This window comes from Mugil cephalus, chromosome 1 (assembly GCF_022458985.1).
Source record: "Mugil cephalus isolate CIBA_MC_2020 chromosome 1, CIBA_Mcephalus_1.1, whole genome shotgun sequence".
NCBI lineage: Eukaryota > Metazoa > Chordata > Actinopteri > Mugiliformes > Mugilidae > Mugil > Mugil cephalus.
Window position 1 is genome coordinate 44,152,607 of NC_061770.1, and position 18,726 is coordinate 44,171,332.

Sequence of the window (18,726 nt, forward strand, 5' to 3'; positions counted from 1 at the left end):
TAAACTACCTGAGACAACTGAACAACCATTAGGCTTGGCTGAGATCTTCAGAAGCATCAAATGCGTGGTGAGATTGAAGCTGCATTGTGTTTATTCACTGTCATGTTGGTTTACTTGTGATAAAACCAAGAACCCAACAGTTTACTGTACGATCAATTGTTTTTTTTAGGCTACAGTTTAGGCTGAAATGGCAGCCTGTATAAATGTAACTGTCCCAGTTACAGTTTATATAGGACCACTTATCCTCTTTATGTCACCTTTTACTCACCTTAACCCACGACTGTGCTCTACATTGATGTACATTCAGCAATTCCACCTCACGGCCTATGAGCTCTGACCTTAAGTTTAACAAATAATGATTCAAATTAATCATCTGCCCATCTCCTGAAAAGTCTACAGAGAGTTGTGTGATACAGAGACATTGTAGTATTTTCCTAATCTACTGTAAATGGATGTCTCTCCTCTGCCTTAGTGCCAAATCATGTGTTTGTGTTTTGTAAATCCCCTGAGAAGGCTGATTTCTTTTTCACTGACTAGTCATGGGTCAAGTCATTCACCAAGCAGACTCTCCTCCGTGATTCTGTAATACTATTCCTTGACCTTTGTCTAGGGGTAATTTGATTTTCCCATGCTTCTTTCATGACCCTACATAAAAATCCTTAAGAGCTGTTTTGTTTATAGGATTTGGGACTTCACTGGACCCCAGGGCTGGAAATACTCTGGCACACTCGAGTCTATTTTGTACTTCTCTCCATTGTGGGGATCTAATGTAGCGTCCGTTTGGTGCCTCTTCTCTTCGAACCTATTGTTTATTGTGACAAATTGGCCTTTCTTTTAGCTTTCTTTTCCAGCGCGCAGTTCAATACACTTAGATCCTCTTTCTCATCTCCTTAACATAGACTGTATTCAGCTTTCTCCTCTCTCAGTTAGCTCGTGTTGATGCAGTGACTCGGTGTGCACCCCGCCTCTGAAAGAATATCCAAGAATGAATCCAGCGAACTTCCTTCTTTTTCATGGATTTAAAAGTGTGCTTTTAACATGCACAGCTGTCATAAAAACCTTTATAAGGTACAACATGCCAACCTACCCTCTTCTATTAAACAAGCGACACTATCAGAGGTCCAGTGATTAAACGCAGTCAATCAGTCGTAGATAAGCTATTAGCTTTAGGCTCTTTTGGGTTCAGGATCCCTCCAAGAGGTCACGAGATAAATGGATCCACAGGATGGTTAACAGGCAAAATTTAATCATTTCATCTTGTTTTCTGTTACTTCTTTCTTTCTTTCTTTCTTTCTTTCTGTGGGAAAATGTTTCAACATCTTCCAGAGAGGGACGATGACTCTTTGGTGGACTGACTCACAGCCTGTCCTGTGCTGTGCCATGGTGCACGTGTGTTGAGGGTTGGGAGTAGATGTTTCACTAGAAAAGATCATTTGTCCAAAAGTGAACAAACAAACAAACAAAACGGAATGCCATAGCTAAAGATAATTAGATATTATTTTATTCATTAGATATATTTTGACATATATCTGGTTGTTACACATCAAATGCACACTTTGTTGTCATTTATCCGCCATAAGGAGGTATTATGGCAGTAACTTTTTCCTGAGAGCATCAGTTTGGCTAAGGGAAGAAGTTAACTACTTCCAGTAATGTTATAAACTGAATACTGTGTGGAAGAATAGCCAGACTTCAGTTTGTGGTGACTTCAGTCAGATTCAGTCTGACCCCTAGTGGCCAATTGATTTAATCTTCTGGCTGAAAACAAAAGAATTCCAAAAGGTTTTCAGGGGAAAGGATTCCTGACATCTGTATTTTTGTTCTAACACGGCTATAAAATGACAAATATAAGGCTTTAACAGACTTTTATTCAAGTTGAAGTTATGCTTTTGTTAAAGCTCGTAAGGTGCTTAGGTTATATTTAAAGTTTGGCATTAGGACCAAACATGGCTCATGTCGGTAAAAGAGCCAAGGCGTGCACATTCATTATGCGATACTGGATCGTTTGTATGCTGTATAAAGAGAAACAAATGGTTCGCTTTTCTTGTGAAAGCTCTAATAGTGTTTGAGCAGCCAGGTGGGCGCGGGTAAACCTGGCAAGACAAAGTAGTTCCACCACCAGGGTTTCTCTTCTCTCTCCTCGCGGTTCTGGCTCAAGTCGGCCATCAGGGTGTAGCGCTCGTACTGGTTGTAAGGGTCGAATCGGTCGTAGGTGCCCATGGACGGGATGGCGCCATCTTCTTCCTGCGTGCTGGATTCTTGAGGGTCTTTCTGCAATACAAAGTCCACCCGGCCTGCGGCGTTCATGCGACTGGGAAGTATGACTTTCTTTGTGGCTCTGGTGTAGCCCGGGGCGGAGGCACTGACGATGTGGGTGCCAGGAGTCAGGAGGCGCCAGTAGTCTCCGTCTTCAGCTGGACAGGAAGAGAGAGGCGGAGTGTTTCAATTTACACCTTACACATTTCTGAGCAGGAAACTGTTTATTGGAAGAGGCGAATTGTACTTGACATGGACTTTGACATAAATGAGCCTGTTTTTATCCTAAGTGTCAGAAATGAACATATATATATATTTCAATTTCTCCTGATGCTTGCAGACATGTAAAAACTGGACAAAGAAACAAATGTTAGTACATAAATGTAACATGACATCTTAATACCTGTGGTAATATCATGACGTATTCCTCTGACTGATATCCGGGCGCCTTTTATTCCGTTCCCCTCCTCGTCTTTGACGATGCCTTTGATACCACGATGGGCCTGAGGGACAGCACCCCAAGAGAAGCCATTCACAAACAGCTTCATTCACAACCCCAAGTCTTCATTCAACTCATTTGTGGTCCTGTGAACGTCTTTGTACCCAAATGGAAGGTCGATCAAAGCAAAGAGAGCCGCTGAACATGTACTTACTGCCTCCATGAACGTGATCAAAGCTTCAGAGTTTTCATGCCAGCCTAAAAACAGATCCTCTTCGGGGGGGAACTTATCACAGCCCAGCTCCACGGTCACCTCATAGCAGTTGCTGTGAAGATAGTTGAAGTCCTGCATACCTGACCACAGACAAACAGTTTGACCCAGAAACCTTTAAGAACCTTTTCCTCGCGGTCAACAATTGGGTTCAAAACTGGTCTTACAGAGCCCTCTAGTGGCTTCATAGCATATCACACTCAGTGTCAGAAAAACCTTCCACTCCGTCACAGAAGGCTGTTTACTTTATTGAACTCACTGCCTGCAATGCTGGACCACTGTGCTCCATTAACGATCCCTTTCTGGCTGTCGGCACGAGACGAGCCGCACCGTGCATTCTCATTGGCCATTCTTTCGTGGGCGTTTGCGTATGTTTTTGCAAGAAGTTTGAAGACCTGCAAAATAAAACCATCATTTTCCTCTTCACTCGTTTATTACACATTCGTGCGCATGCACACCAGGTTTTATGACTGATGTTGAGTAAAAATATCCCCATCTGTTTTCTGGTATAACCTTTGCCTGTCCTATCTTGCCTCAGTGACTGGGAAACACAGCTGTCACCATATGAACTATTTTGTTTAGCAGAATAATGTGCCTTTAAAACTTAATCAAATTGTCTTGGATGTGAAATTGTAAAGAAGGTTTGACAAATATTTTCATTCTCTGATGTACATCTGGTTCATAAGTATTGCACAAAACTAAGTAAAGCTCAACCAGACTGCATCTATAACAGCACCAGTGGCTATAAAATCCAGTTGTGTTGGTCTGGTGGGTTTGTGGTATAAGACCCACATCTGTAAGAATTTTCGAGGGCTTACCTTATCGTCTGGAGTTGGGGAGAACATGTTGCGCTCCAGCGGATGTTTGGACAGATCATAAGGGTAAGACACAACCAGGTCACCACCGTGGAAGTTAGCAGAGAGCACAAACGGGATGGAGCGGATCCACTTCATGACAGCGTACGTCTCTGGTGCGACCTGAATTGCGGCATTGTTATCTTAACTAATTACATTTATTTCAAAATGGCACAGAGATCCCACGGCAGTTATCCCATAGAATATCATTCACCAGCGTGAATGGACAAGGATTCATACTGTACCTTACCAAACCAGTAATAGTCTGGGATTGGGATGTGGTCGGTGCGGTAGCCCTTTTGCCTGCGCCGACTGTAAACGATGGACGTCAGATCAGGGAAGTTTCTATTTAGGTCTATGTTCTGGGCGTTGTTGCGACCGATGTCCTTGGAATCATATCTGTGATCCTGAGGATGTAAAATAAATAAATAAATAACATTTGAGAAAATTAGACAATAATGATGACAACACAAAACTATATGATACAACATGACATGACCCAACATGATAAGATGCGCTACTATGTGATTTGATATGATACAGCACGACAGTATGATGTGATACGATACTATACAGAACAACATGATGCGATATGATACAAGACAATATGATACTACACAATACAATACAGTACTATATGATAAGCCAAAATGACACAACATAACACAACACGATACGTCACAATGCCATGTGATATGATTTGATACGATATAATGAGATATGATGAGACGATACAGCACGAAAACATAATATGATATGATACAAGACGATTTGATACTACACAATAAAATACAGTACTATACGATAAGACGAGACAACTTGACACAACACGGCACAACCCAACGCAACCCATACGATGCGATACAGTATGATACGATACGATACGATACGATACGATACGATATGATACGATACGAGATGAGATGATACAGCACGAAAACATGATGTGATACAGTCCTATACATCACAACAACACAATGCAATATGATATTGGTACAGTATGATACAGTACTATATGATACAACACAATACCACAAGACATGATACATTGCACTACGATATGATACATTTAAGCTTTAATGTTGCTTAAATGTCTTAGACATGTTGTATTATCTATATGGTAATTGCAAGAGATTATAAGATGAAAACTGTTAAAATACATAACAAGCTCAGTAGAAAGCAGCACAAGATTAATAAAGTCCTTCACACTCTGGCTCGCTGCTGCTATATTTAACTACAATAGATCAGTCTATATGTCAATCATCAAATGTACAAACAAGGGAGACAACAGTGTCGTATACACTGTTTATACATGAAACAATACTGGATAACCGTCTGTTTAGATTTGACAATAAATAACACAAACATGAATCACATAGGAAATCAACCCATTAACAGGCCAGAGCCCTAAAATGTAAAATGGTCGGGGATTTGCCAAAACAAGTCTGTGTGTAATACATCCAGTATTATTAACCATTACAATCATGTAACAAGGTATTTAAAAAGAGTGTAGCATGAGTCACACTCTATTTGACAAACGTGGAATGAAGTATCACGAAACAAAGACTCACACAAGCAATAAATCTATGTAAGCTACGTGAGGGCTTACCTCCTCATCATCCGCGTAGGTAGCGTCATTGACGCCAGAGGCAGCCACCTCGTATCCATCTGGGTTCATGGAGGGCAGAATATGGATGCGGGTGGTGTTGATAAGGACCTGGATTTGGGGATTGCCCTGCAGATACTCTGAGCACAAGTACTGAGCCAAGTAGATGAGCAGCTGGCGGCCCAGGACTTCGTTTCCATGCATGTTGCCAACATACTTTATCTCTGGCTCAACTACAGAGGATCACATTTAGTTTTGTATTAGTACGAGACGAGGTTGCGCTCTATACATCGGGGCTCATGAGGTTCACTCACGCAGTTCGTGTCGTCCCGGGTTGTTGGAGAACTCGATCACAAGCAGCTCCCTGCCCTCCATGCTGCGCCCAATGCTGTAGGTTTTGGCTATGTCTGAGCATCGCTCCTCAGTCTTCTTCAAGATACTGATCAACTGAGCGTTGGAGTGATAGGTGAACTTCATCGTGGCGGCCGGATCCTCCGGAGGAGGAATTGCCATGTCATCAAATGTCTCTTGTGCCTGCTGTTCTGTAAACAACAACAAGAACAACAAAAACATCTTTTATCAATCTGATTTTGTGTCTAGCAGCGACTGGTCATAGTTACAACCAATCAAAGAAAAATGCTGCCTCTAGTCTTGGTGGTCTGACAGACTATATATAGACTCCCTGTGTAGTCTGGTATGTGCAGCAGAAACCAAAAAGGAGCACAAGTTATAACACATGTCAAAATGAGAAAGAATGTTCTTATTTCATCTGACACTACTCTTTTAAACCTGTCCATGTCGGCTTTGATGTTTGTATTCCTGCTTACTTTGACTCTCATCAACTGCATGAATCACATTCAACTCCAATAATGTCAGATTTAATTGACGTAGAAGGCCTCGTCTGTCAAACCTGCCAGTGACGGTCTGAATGGATGATTCCCACAGTATGAGAACTGATGCTCCACGCAGCATTGCTTCTGGCTGCACAAACTCTGATGATACAGTCATGCTGAGCCTTTTTTTTTTTCCAAATAGCATCCGTTTTTTTAAAAAATGAGGTGCGCCACTGCGCCACTGTTCGCCGCCGTGCCTCTGCTGCACACCATAACAAGTTGTGTAAATGTTTATGGCTGCGGGGACTCGATGTCACAGCCCTGAACAACACAAGATTAGCGTGTGAAAACTCGAAAGAGAAACACAGTTTGAAATGAATGAGCGTACGGACGCACTGCCAAATTCAACACTGGATTATTGGTTTTTGCTCAACAATAAATTTAAAAAAAAAAGTGTTACACGTGTTAAAACATTTCACGATCATGCATTTTTTTTTATTCAATTATTTTTTTTTGGAACTCCACGCTAACTTAATGCTCAGATTAAATCCATCTGCCCATGCAAAACTCCTCTCATCTGGCCCGCACATGACAGCAATGCGCAGCAAAAAACATCTTTTATGGTAACGATATATCTTTTTCTATCTCAGACAAAGTCAGACAAAGTTTGTCTTTCACAGAGCCAGCTTCCTAATAAAACCTTGTGTAATCTGCCACAGGGTCAAGTTTTGGTGCGTGATTTTACGAGTAAATAAGGCATTCCAGTTGGAGTGTATTTAGTGGTGAGCCACTTGAGTGTGAACCAGATGCTTACAGAAAACACGCTCGGGAAAACAACTGCTCAAAGGAAACAAAGAGGACTGAAAAAATGAACCAGGTCATAATCGATGCGTTTGGGCCACAGTATCAATATTAGCGTCACGATGGACGTGTTTCTCACCTCTGAGGCCCTCCATGGGGTCATAGCATCCCTCTTCGTCACTGACAAAGAAGCGGTCGCAGTCCAGGAAGTAGGGCCATGCCATCTCCAGCTTGTCGAAAGCGTGGCTGCATTTTTTGTGCGTCGCTTCGCATGCGCTGCGGCAGGGCCTCAGCACCTTCCCCTTCTCGCAGCTCGGGGCCAGGACGGAGCAGCCCAGCATGCGCACCTCGGGGTTGCACTCGGAGGCGAGCAGAGATTCGGCCACGCTTATGAGGAGGTACTCCGCCCCGGCCTCGGCATCCTCGCGGGTCTTGTGACCCACGATGTTTGGGAACATGGTTTTAGTGTAGGGCATGTCGTCGCAGTAGGAGAGCATCATATCTGTGCATTTAGCTGAGGCTAGAAAAAGAAAAATAGAACAGAAATGATTTTCTTAAACTGATGAGAAATGCATCAGTCCTATTTTGAAGAATCAAGATGAGTATCTCCATCTGTCACAGCACTTTATCACGAGCTTCGCGGCGCCGTCCTCAATCATCTGGCCCTAAATATTTCTATTATCTCTGGAAATTAGAATCTGAATATTTCATGCCGCCATCGATCATCTAAAAATACTCAATGACTTTGTGGCTTTTGGGCCCGATTCCATTAAGTCTACGCCCAGCGTGATTTATGACCTCATCCGGTTTGTTGTGAAAAACAGTGACTCAGATCAAATCATCGGGGATGGGCAGGCGCTTGACCTGTTGGAGGGAGGTGGAGACGGGGGTGAAGGGGGTAGGGAAAGGGGGGGCTTGGAGCTTTGAGGCCTGATTTTTCACCTGATCGCACAGGAACTAAAGGTTGATTGGTTTTTGAGGCACAAAAAAAAGAAAACCACCATTAACAAATCGAACAGTTGAGACGCGCAATCAGCTGTGGAAACATGAGGCAATCTGGGTGACAAACATGTCAAGGACACTTACGTTTTTCTTCCTCAGCTACCCTGCACAGTCCTGCAACACATCAGCATGTTATTAGTTGGGGAAGACACTAGATGGCAGAGTGGTTATTGTAAATGTCCCAGCTTGGCCTTCAAACTGCTCTGATCAACTTCTGGTCTTGCTTCTATTTCTCTGTCAGCCTACAAAGTATCATCAACTCAAGGATTAGTATTTCCACAGGACTTGCCATTAAAGGTGACAACACGTGCTGCTATTTACAGCATTAGTACAGTTTGGCAAAACTTAAACCATTATATAATCATGTCCACAACCTTCTTGAAGCTGGGACTTTGTAAAAGTGGCATGCAGGCACATATCATAATTTATCATGCATCAAAATGAGCTTGTGGATCTAGAAAGGTCCACGGCGTGCACGTGATGCAGTGAAACAAGATGATCAACTCATGCAGCAGGTCCACATAAGAATAAAGTACAAGCAATATATGTATATATGTGACTAACTATACCTCGAAATCCTGGATCACATCGCGGCGGAGCAGAGGACGCGAGGACCAACGACTGCAGCAGGATCAGCAGCAGCACGCTTCCCATTTTCAGGCTCTTATATTCCGCTTCGATGTGGCACCTCACACACGCAGCCAGAGGGTGTGTGCGTAAAAACCCTCCAAGTCCGCAGAAGTTTCCCGGCGAGCGACTTTATTAGGAACATTACGGTCGACTCTCAAGTTACAGGGGAAATGTCTGTGAGGTGAAGTGAGGGAAGAGGAACGGAAACGAGAACGATGTTTTCATGAGCGTTTCACACATTTTGGGACGCGTGTCGTGTTTGAGTCGACCATGATTGGGTTTGTCTGAAAAGTTTTTTATTTTATTATTATTTTTTTTTCTTAACTTCACATTCGTACTGAAATAAATGTTTAACTCAATCGGACTGCAAAACTATTTTAACCCTAAAGTTCAATTCTGAGTCAAAAAAAAAAAAAAAAATCCCATTTTTGACCACACCCTTAACATCACACCTTGTCCTCATCTCAAGAACAGATAAAATACAGTAACTGGCACTGCACAGTACATGTTAAGTGCCGAACAACAGAAAAAAAGATCAGCTAGTGAACTTAGAAGGGGATTTATCAGCTAGAAGACCGGATATGTGGATATATCAGGAGCTGGTGGAGACCAAAAACAGAGCAATCACTAAGTACTGCTTTGCATCCATTGAGTGTAAACAAACACTCCTCTATAATTATTACATAGTACTACTATAACTACTTATTCTGAGTAAACTACATCTATAAGGAAAAATCTGACAAATACTGGATGTCAGTGTTGTCTTTGGGGACGACAAACTTAAAATGTGTTTTAGTTTGATCCTAAACAACAAACTAATATATGCAACATAATTATTTTCCTTGAACACCTTACTGTGTTGTCTGTTTCCCATTCAAAGTAATGCGAGCTAATAATTACCATGAAACCAATGGTGAGTAATACCGGTGTTATAATTGGTTGTTCAGAGATAGTGCTAGTACTTTCCCTTTTTGTTTCATACAAATTAACTTTCTTTGTATATTGCCTTGTTGTGTGCGTGGAATTTGAAAGCTAAAAACCACGACTGTAGCAGGTTTCCGAAGGGTCAAGGGGACGTTTTTGATAATTAACCCTAATCTAAATTTAAACGAAGGGTAGGATCTCGAATGGAGCCGAGGAGGTTTAAGCCGCAGCCACCCCGACTGGTAATCAAGCCGGTGACCCGTGCCTCAAGATTCTACTTAATGGAAGAGTAATTCTGCAACAAGAAAGTCACAAGATAGTCATGAGAAGCCTGGATTCATTGTCTTGTCTTAGCAGCTTCGCTCCCTGAGTTGATGTGCCGGTTTGTTCGATCACACACCAAACTCATTATCACACATGATTATCACACACGGAAAATGTTGTTATGGCTACCTACATTTTCTAAGTGAGCACCAAGTGTTTTACTTACTCAATTAATTATAGGTTCTCTCTTCTTCAAGCTGAGCAGACCTGAATTTGCATAATGGGGAGCCTGATTATTCATCAGGCAGGGTGGCAGGCGGGCAGGCAGACGGGGTCAAGGCAGTGTGGAGAGCTGAAGTAAAAATACTACTACTGTATCCTTCAGCTAAATCTGGAATATTGATTAGATCCGTAACGTGGTCATGTGTTATGCAAATGATCTGTTCCCCAGAAACTGAATAAAAGAGGAGGCTTACGAGATGACCTCATAAGCGTGCATGCACTTGCAAAGAGTTGATCAGATCTCTCTGTGGGAAACAACGCTGAAGGAAAAGGTGTTGATTTGTGACCAAATGTTGAGCAGAAGCTGGAAATAGTTCTGTAGTGGTTGGTGACTGACGGACACGTGCAGAGCTGAGGAGAGAGGCTCGAGCACACGTACAGAAACTCAAAGGTTTATGTGGATCAAGCAACAGATCTGGGCAGAAAATTAGAAAACTAGAAGGAGGAAGAAGTCACATTTTAAAAGCCTTCCATTCAGCTGTTCACCCTGGGTAATGTTTTATTTTTGCTCTATTTGTGGTGAACAGAGGATGAAGAATCCTAATCCTACTGTTGATGGAAAATCCCCACCGTGCAAAGTTTATGCTCCAAAACTCTTTCATTTTGTGCTATCAAGATGCACATTTTAAATGTGTCACTGTCTCAAACTGAACTAAAGTGTGACTATTTACCACTAAAACCTTACAGGCGGACTAGGAGATATCCTTCAAACTTAAGTTCTCCTCAAGCTTGATTATATATATTGATTAATTCATGTAGAGGCTACATGTAACAGTCAGAAGAGTCAAGTATTAATAGTCGTACAGACAACATATTCTCCCGCAGAGCGAGCTGATCCTCTTCCAGCCCACTCGTTCAATTTGGCCCTTTTAAACTCGAGCAGCCGTGACACATATTTTTCTATGCATACATTTTCCATTCGAGCAGTTTTAATTACCAGTTTCTCCTTTATCGGGCTCCGATGATTAGGGTTAATTAAGATGTGTTAAAATAGCCAAGCCCCGGCTCCAGTGCAACCCCGAGCTGGTTCTAACTAGTCGCGTTCTGGTGGTTGAGTGAGCCGCACAAAAAACTGAGATTCCTTCCCTTAATGCTCTGAGTCATTACTGTCGGCCTGTTTCTGTGCGTTAAATTAAAAAGGCTATTACCAAGTTAGAACAAACCAATCAACAAAAAGATCATCTTTGACCGGTGTTTTGAATTACACTTGGTGATAAGTAGAGATGGGCATCGATAACCGGTTCTTTTAAAGAACCGGTTCCAACTGGTTCTATTCATCAGTATCTTTAGCCTTCATGCTTATCGATAATTTTCTTTACATCCCAGTCCAGATGGTGGCAGTAATGCACCTAAAAGCTTTTTGCCAGCCGCCATAAAACGAAGGAAGAACAATCTTTACATTGAAGCACATTGACATCACGTGAGCACAAGGAAGACGGGACGGTAGAGAGGCTGGAGCGGTCTCAAGTGGGGCCTCACTTTTCCAGAAGGGACTGTAACAGTGCAAAGTGCAACTTACGCAGCATCATAATTTCAAGCAAGGGCAGCAACACCACCAACACGATGAAGTGTTTGTCGACGACGCACAGCATTAAATGCAGAGAGTGCCATGTGTTCGACAATCTCCGGTCAATGAGTGCAGCTGCCGCTAACTCTTAGCAGAGCAGAGCTAATGAGGATCCAGTTGGCAGTTTCCTATATTTCTTACACATGCTCCTATCTCGTTTAGAAACTCAATAAAATTGCTGTTGTTAACACAAAACCACAAACACCTACTTTTTCTAGATCAAAAATTAACGGGAGGAATTGATAAGGGAATCGATAAAGAATCGTATCGATAAGCAGAAACGATAATCGCATCGGTATCAATAAAATCCTATGGATGCCCGTCCCTAGTGATAATGCTGCTGCTACAAAGACTGTTCATGTGACTCCACTGTTTTTATGCCGCGTATCATCTATGACACAATTAGGTCCACAGATGGGTGCAACACTCTGCTTCAGTAACAGGTGTGAAGCCGGTGGCGACTTATGTTTCTTTTTAAAACTTGCTCGCTAAAAATATTTCCACAATCCATCATCAAATCACTCTAGCAAAAGTCCTGCTATTTGTCTTTTTCATGTCTCGAAATCACTTAAATTGAATTTCACAAACTCGCAAATTAAATCCTGAAATGAAATATGACAGTGATGAAGGGCATGGTCTGCACCCAACGACATTTCTTCGGAAAGATGAATCTTCTTAATGGCCATATAATTGACAGCTTTTATTGCACATATACCACTAATAGCTAATCACACTGCCAAAGAACAGCAAGTGGCTCACAGGAGGAAAAATACATGTGAGTAAAATACATCCAATAGTAAACCGATTTTCAATAACAAAGCAGCTATTCTGGTTAAAGTAGAGAACGGCTGAAAAAGTCACATATTCAAATCTGGCACAAACACAAAACGGTGTGTTTTTAAAGCACTTTTAGAACCGCTCCTATGCTACATCACGTTGCTGCCCGTTGATCTAGACAAAAAAAAAAAAAAAAGTGGTAGTAGTTCCTGTACAGTGCAAAATATAGAACAGCATTGTGTAAATATCCATAGAAACATCTTCTCCGGTCACACTTGCACAAATGCATTTCACTTAGAAGTATCTAGTATACATTCAGTTACAAACTCACACTCTGAAGAGTGAGCCCGGTGATGTGCGATATTTTCTTATTGTCAACAAAACCAATGAAAAGACCAACAGTGGCAATCGGGATATGTGCATTTTATGTATATTTTGAGATGGATTAAGGTTTATTTTAAGTATTCTTTCCTTGGGAAAACGTATTTATTATGAATTTATTGTGCCACGATACGCAGGGCTGGTCAATCTGTTTGGGCCGGCTTTATGAGATGATGGAGTCACACAAGTCAGACTGCAATTAAGGCATTTGTCCAGAAGCACAGAACAGAAGTTGTTCTGATTGGCTGTAGGACGATGCAATTTTACGCAGAGGTATTTCTGAATCGTGACATCCAAATGTTACCACACTCACATCCTTGATGTGTCAGTGCTGTAGGAACAACACTGTCAAAACAAACTTCTGGTGTCGTGATCTCAGTCTTTGAATGAACTCAATTTCCCATTATCCCTGCTCCCTGGAATACAATAGTTTAATCTGCAGGAGGGCTGGAATTTAATTAAATGAAATACGTCACTACTAAAATGCTCGGCAGTGACGGTGGAACTCGATAAAGGAACATTTACACCTGAAATTCTATTAAAAATAATCATAAAAACCCACCGGGTGACACTGCTGCGTGGAATATATTTGAGCAGAAAACAAATATCCCTTATATTACTGTCTTAAATACTCACCTGAGCACCAAATGTGAATTGAACACAGCTCCTAATAGCCTTCGTAAGAAAAGAAAATAGAACTATATACACTTGTGTCTTCAATTTATGTGGTTAAGACTATAGACTGTATATAAATATGGATGGCAGACTGCTCCTCTAAAGTGAAGCAAGTAGAGCTCCCCCTGGTGGCTGGAGGCTGCAGTGTAGGTCATAAGCTCCACCTCCTCCATGTTAGTGGATGGGACATGGGTCGAACTAAAACACTTAAACATTAATCGTTAAGGATGGTTACTGTCATTTTAGGTAGTTAATGTTGATGAATGTTCAAGTGTCAATATTTTGGATACATTTTGTTTCTAGTAGTCATTTGATGCTATATAAACAGCTAACAGTCTTGCCAACCGTTCTTTAACTGACAGTGAGTTGTAAAAAAAAAAAAAAAAAAAAAAACTAAAACAAGCTCAGTGTATAACCAAAATGTCTTTGTAACTGGTGGAGGTAGAGCAGAGCATAGTACTGAATAAACGAAAACACAAGTGAGTCTGGAGGAAGTGTGGCCAGGTCGTCGATACTGCGACTCCGCGCGGCTCCACTCTCGGACCGCACCGATCAGACTCTGGCTCCAAATTCGCAAGACGGTGCCGACCGTATCCCCAAGAAAATAGCATCGGTTTGGCCGATGCAAAGTAGACATAAGACGTCGTCCATATTTATGCAGCCTACGGTTAAGACAAACACCTTCTGACCAAACACATCCTATATTTAGAGAGCCTGTAAAACATCGTACCTTCTTGTCTTTTCATTGAGCTTGTTGACAGTAACAAAAGTACAGACAATCAAAGACCTCTCCCTCAATATTCTGGTGTAAATGTTAATTGCCTTTGGCCTTTCCTGCGACTATAGTAGCTTTGAGAGAATTAGACAAAGTGCATCAATATTCAGTGACTGACATGACACTGCAAAGTAGTCTAACACGGTCAATACGGAACATGGCAATAATGTGCAGTCTATTGTGAAGGTAATTTTCCCGAAAGAAGGCTCGACGCCCCCAGTTTCAGACTCCGTGGCCAATCGACCGTCGGCCTGTGTCTCTGCGTCGCGGCCGGATCCTGAACATGTGGGTTTGCCAAAAATAATTAGAAAGTGTGTGGAACGGTACAAAAGGCCACTTCTTACATGTCTCTCGCAGCGAGGAGGGTGTGAGTGTGGTCTTTCAGTCGGAGACAGAGCCCATGACTTATTCCATGAAATTGATTGATGCGTGTGTGTGTGTGTGTGTGCATCTGTGTGGTTTGCTGATGAATCACACCTCCCCTGTTTACCAATACCGTCTGAGGCCAGCATGTCCACATTGTTCCTGTCGTTGCCTATCCGTCACCCATCTCTTCTTCGTCTTTTTGCCCGTTCATCCTCCCCCTCATTACCATCTTTTTATTCCTCTCCACCCACTGTCTTCCTTATTGTTCCTCTTTCTTTGCCCTCCACCCACAATCTGTCCCCTCTTTCTGCTCCTTTCCCCTTCCTAACAATATCCTGTCCTCTCTCCTCTCTCCTTCACCCACCCACTTCCATGAGGCAACCTTTATTTTTGGCCGGTACTGTAGTGTGCGTCTGTCATGTCCGTGCATTTGCCATTAGCTGATCCTCTGGAGACAGTAGTCGTTCTCCGTGTCTAAAGAGCTGTTGTGGCCAGACGAAGGGTACAGGTCGCGGCGGAGCAGCCTGTTGACGACAGTAACCAGGACTTTCTTGTACTGTTGACGTAGGAGGGAGTAGGCAAAGGGGTCGGAAGCAGCCTTGCTGTATGTCAGGCACTTACTGATGATTCCCCAGTGGCGGTTGATGTCCACAAAGGGGAGAAGTTCGGCCAACCTGAAGAAGCGTCAACAGAAACATGACTAAACAAAGTACACTCTGGGAAAATTTGGGAGATTTAGTTTTTTTTTTACAGAAGTTATGATGAGAACCGAACCTAGACTCTTTAGCATTTCTCAAAAACGAAAAAAAAAAAGTGTTTGAGTCTTCTAAGGAGGTTTTTATGTTTATGACTGCTTTGCAACTTATTCTTTTTATGATGATAAATTAACAGTATGGAACAGTTTGAACGCCAAAAATACATCCAACAAAAAATGTTGTGAAATGTGTTTTCTCAAATCTGTAGCATGTTGTCCACCCTTGATTTTTTATGATTCAGTTCTTTACCAACATTAAATTGTATGGACTAAATGAAATGTATGGAAGATTTAAAATGCCAAAAATACCAAATCATGCACATTCTACATTTACGTTTTCTAGCTTATTTAGCATTTAGCTTTAATAGCTGTATTATCTTTTTGATTACTGACAAGAAATTTTCAAGGCAACATTAACATCAAATCGAAACACAGAAAAGAAAGTAAATAGATGTTCTTTTCTGTGGAAATACAAATTAACACACGCACTGTGTTTTGTTAATTTAATTTTTTTTTTTGTTTAAGCTGTTTTTTGCTTTTGTTTTTTCAAAGTTTCCAGAGGTTTGTGGCACAGCTGTAGTATTTTTGTAGTATACTATTTTTATAAACATTTCTTTTTCTTTTTTAAACTCAATCTGTAGGTCACATCCTCTCTCCACACCCTAAATATTTCCACGCAGTCTCTTATTCTCTGCTTTTTGTAACAAAAACAAGAAGGTAGTTACCACAGAGACCAAGGATGTCTCCGCTGTACGTCACTGAGGATGTGCTCAAGTGCTACATCAGATATTATTTGTGCAGGAATGATCAGAATTAGGTGTTGTGGTGACACTCGGGGTATCTGGAGTGGGTAGGGATCATCGAGAGGTTACTCCAACCACTCGTGTCCCTGGTAATGTGCTCTCGCTCTTCCCTCCCGTGTGTGCTCACGCCACAGATGTCAAACTGATGGATCATCGGCACCACATCTGGCTCACAGCACATTTGTGGGCCACTGAAGCATTTCCTCTTTTCCAGGGAGCCACTTTTAGTTTGTCCGCGTCTATTGTCCTGCACTGTTTTGTGTCTGTGTGTGTGTTTAATTGGAAGCGGCGTGGGAACATGTTTACATACACTTGCATAGGGGCCTAATGATGCATCCTATGATTCAGAGAAATGATAATTAAAATTCTGAGCAGCGTGGTGTGAGCTGGGGACACTCTCTAATGGGATTGTGCACTTATCTGATCTGCTGCTGTGACAGATCTGTGAGATTTGTTTTGCACTGGTCTCTACAGTAGAGGACAACAAAGCTAATGAGCCTGGATGCAGAGATGATGTTATTTGCTCATTACATTTAGGCTAAATGCATTTTAACCTAATCATTCACGACATAAAGCTGAAGCCTCATTATTATAGGTAAGTGGGGGCATTTATTTTTTAAGCTGTTTCACGTGGGTTTGTGCAGTAAACTGAATTATGTTTGAGTCAGCGGAACTTACCTTGTGATGACATAAGGAGCAAAGCAGACAATAAACGAGCCGATGAAGATGCTGATCTTCTTCGTGGCTCTCTGCTTTCTCCTCTTTTGCTCGGCTAAACACCTTTGTTTCACGCTGAAAACACCAAAAGGACATTTAGTCTGTTGCCAAACACTGACAAAACTATGCATTGCGCACATGAAACTGCTGTGGGAAATCGCAAACGGGGAGTGCATGAGATGGAGGGGGGTACCTTGGGTGAATGTCGACCAGCAGGAAAAGAGTCTGCATGGTGATAATGTCGATCCTCTTGCAGTGAAACCTGGCCACTTTCAACACCTTTAAGTACGTGAAACACAATATGAGCAGGGAGAGCACGAAGCTCGTGGCGTGGAAAACGATAGTGAAGATCGTAAACTTAATCCTGTCGCCGCCCTCCTCGCTCGGCTGCAAGGTGCAGGACGCGTAAACGTCGCTGTAGTCGACCCAGGAGAAGAGCAGCGCCGTCAGGGAGAAGGTGAAGGAGTGCAGCCAGGAGTAGCCCACCATGATCAGCGCGTCCTTGTAGCGCATTTTGGTGGAGTAACTAAGCGGGAAGACCACCGCTATCCACCGGTCTATGCTGAGGGCCGCCATGCTCAGCATGGTGTTCGCGGTCAGGAAAGTCTCCAGAAAGCTCACCGTGTGGCAAATGCAATCCCCGAAAGGCTGCTGCTTCCTGATAATCCCCACCAAAGTGGCCGGCATGTTCAGGACGGTGATGAGTATGTTGCAGAAGGACAAGTTCATGGTGAACACGCCGGGCACCTGCCGCCGTATCTCGGTGCTGTGGACGAAACATAGCAGCACCAACAAGTTTGACAACAACGAGATGACCGCGACCACGACGATGAACAAAGCGAAAATGATTTCAGCAAAGTCCATGTCTCACTCCAGACAGTCCGCTCTCGGGTGACCTGCGTTAGTTGGTAATAAACACTTAAAATCAACCATGGTCATCCGTCGCTCATCGCCCCCCGGCAGATCCACAAATGAATTTCGGTTAAAATCCCCGTGCGTCCTGGCGCCGCCGTCCTCTCCAAGTTCCTCTAGCGCTATCCAGCGTGCTGAACCGTGTGGCCACCATCTCTCCCTTTCAAGCCCGCCGATTATTTCCCATTAAGCAGCCACGGGGTGAGCGCGCAAAGCTTGGAAAGGGAAGGTGCGTCTGGCATGTCTTTCAGCATGAAAACAGCGCGCAGGCAGCCCTCTCATCAGGCAGATCCGGGTCTGGTAGGTGACTGATGAGGACCTGGGTGGACAGCAGCATGTCTGTAGAAATGAATTTACATAAGACGTGAAGAAACGGCCGGGATCATTTAAGCATCGAGACTTACACCTTATTCCCTACATATTGACATGCTTTTCTGAGCTCTGCTGTCTGTTGATATGCCTTGTTTGATTTACAAACTTGAGCGCAAATCCCACAAATCAATCAACCCCGCATTAAGTTATTCACATGCGAGTTTCTCGCGTCGACCGCATTGATCACGCGTTGCTCGAAAACAACGCGGATCCGGAGCCAAAGGGTGCAGAGAAACGCGGGGATGTGCTCCCGGATAATTGGGAGGCGCATCTGCCGTGACCAAATGGCACCAGGTGCACACGCGCGCCCGGAGAAGCACGAGGCAAATAGATCCTTTTCCTGAAATGAATTATTTATAGCCCCGCGTAGATTCAGTGTGTACTACCATAATTTGCGTTTTGGTATGCAAAAATATACAACAGGGCAGCAATTTAAGGGAGATGGCTACTGAAATTACTATGCTT

The 18,726-nt window shown here is 42.8% G+C and overlaps 2 protein-coding genes across 2 annotated transcripts; both read right to left on the reverse strand.

The window, feature by feature from the left end:
- Positions 1–1,473: 1,473 nt before the first annotated feature.
- Positions 1,474–8,788, reverse strand: LOC125020925 (carboxypeptidase Z-like). The gene is made up of 11 exons (XM_047606623.1): positions 8,632–8,788; positions 8,147–8,176; positions 7,200–7,580; positions 5,741–5,968; positions 5,430–5,659; positions 4,066–4,227; positions 3,785–3,943; positions 3,226–3,361; positions 2,910–3,049; positions 2,660–2,759; positions 1,474–2,414 (listed from the first exon to the last, which is right to left on the reverse strand). Exons 1-11 carry the CDS (start codon positions 8,714–8,716, stop codon positions 2,056–2,058), a joined length of 2,010 nt encoding a protein of 669 aa, XP_047462579.1. The 5' UTR covers positions 8,717–8,788; the 3' UTR covers positions 1,474–2,055.
- Positions 8,789–12,419: 3,631 nt separating this feature from the next.
- LOC125017825 (G-protein coupled receptor 26-like) lies at positions 12,420–18,508 on the reverse strand. The gene is made up of 3 exons (XM_047601339.1): positions 17,171–18,508; positions 16,939–17,052; positions 12,420–15,377 (listed from the first exon to the last, which is right to left on the reverse strand). Exons 1-3 carry the CDS (start codon positions 17,839–17,841, stop codon positions 15,140–15,142), a joined length of 1,023 nt encoding a protein of 340 aa, XP_047457295.1. The 5' UTR covers positions 17,842–18,508; the 3' UTR covers positions 12,420–15,139.
- Positions 18,509–18,726: the final 218 nt, after the last annotated feature.

Bases quoted from the DNA above. Each gene is read 5' to 3' on its own strand.
- LOC125020925 (XM_047606623.1), bottom strand. From the start codon at position 8,716: ATGGGAAGCGTGCTGCTGCTGATCCTGCTGCAGTCGTTGGTCCTCGCG. The intron at 8,177-8,631 runs GTATAGTTAGTC...GATGTGTTGCAG, and splicing joins ATGTGATCCAGGATTTCGAG to GACTGTGCAGGGTAGCTGAG. The intron at 3,362-3,784 runs GTAAGCCCTCGA...TTTATTTTGCAG, and splicing joins CCCCAACTCCAGACGATAAG to GTCTTCAAACTTCTTGCAAA.
- LOC125017825 (XM_047601339.1), bottom strand. From the start codon at position 17,841: ATGGACTTTGCTGAAATCATTTTCGCTTTGTTCATCGTCGTGGTCGCG. The intron at 17,053-17,170 runs GTACCCCCCTCC...TGGTGTTTTCAG, and splicing joins CTGGTCGACATTCACCCAAG to CGTGAAACAAAGGTGTTTAG. The intron at 15,378-16,938 runs GTAAGTTCCGCT...ACGCTTCTTCAG, and splicing joins GCTCCTTATGTCATCACAAG to GTTGGCCGAACTTCTCCCCT.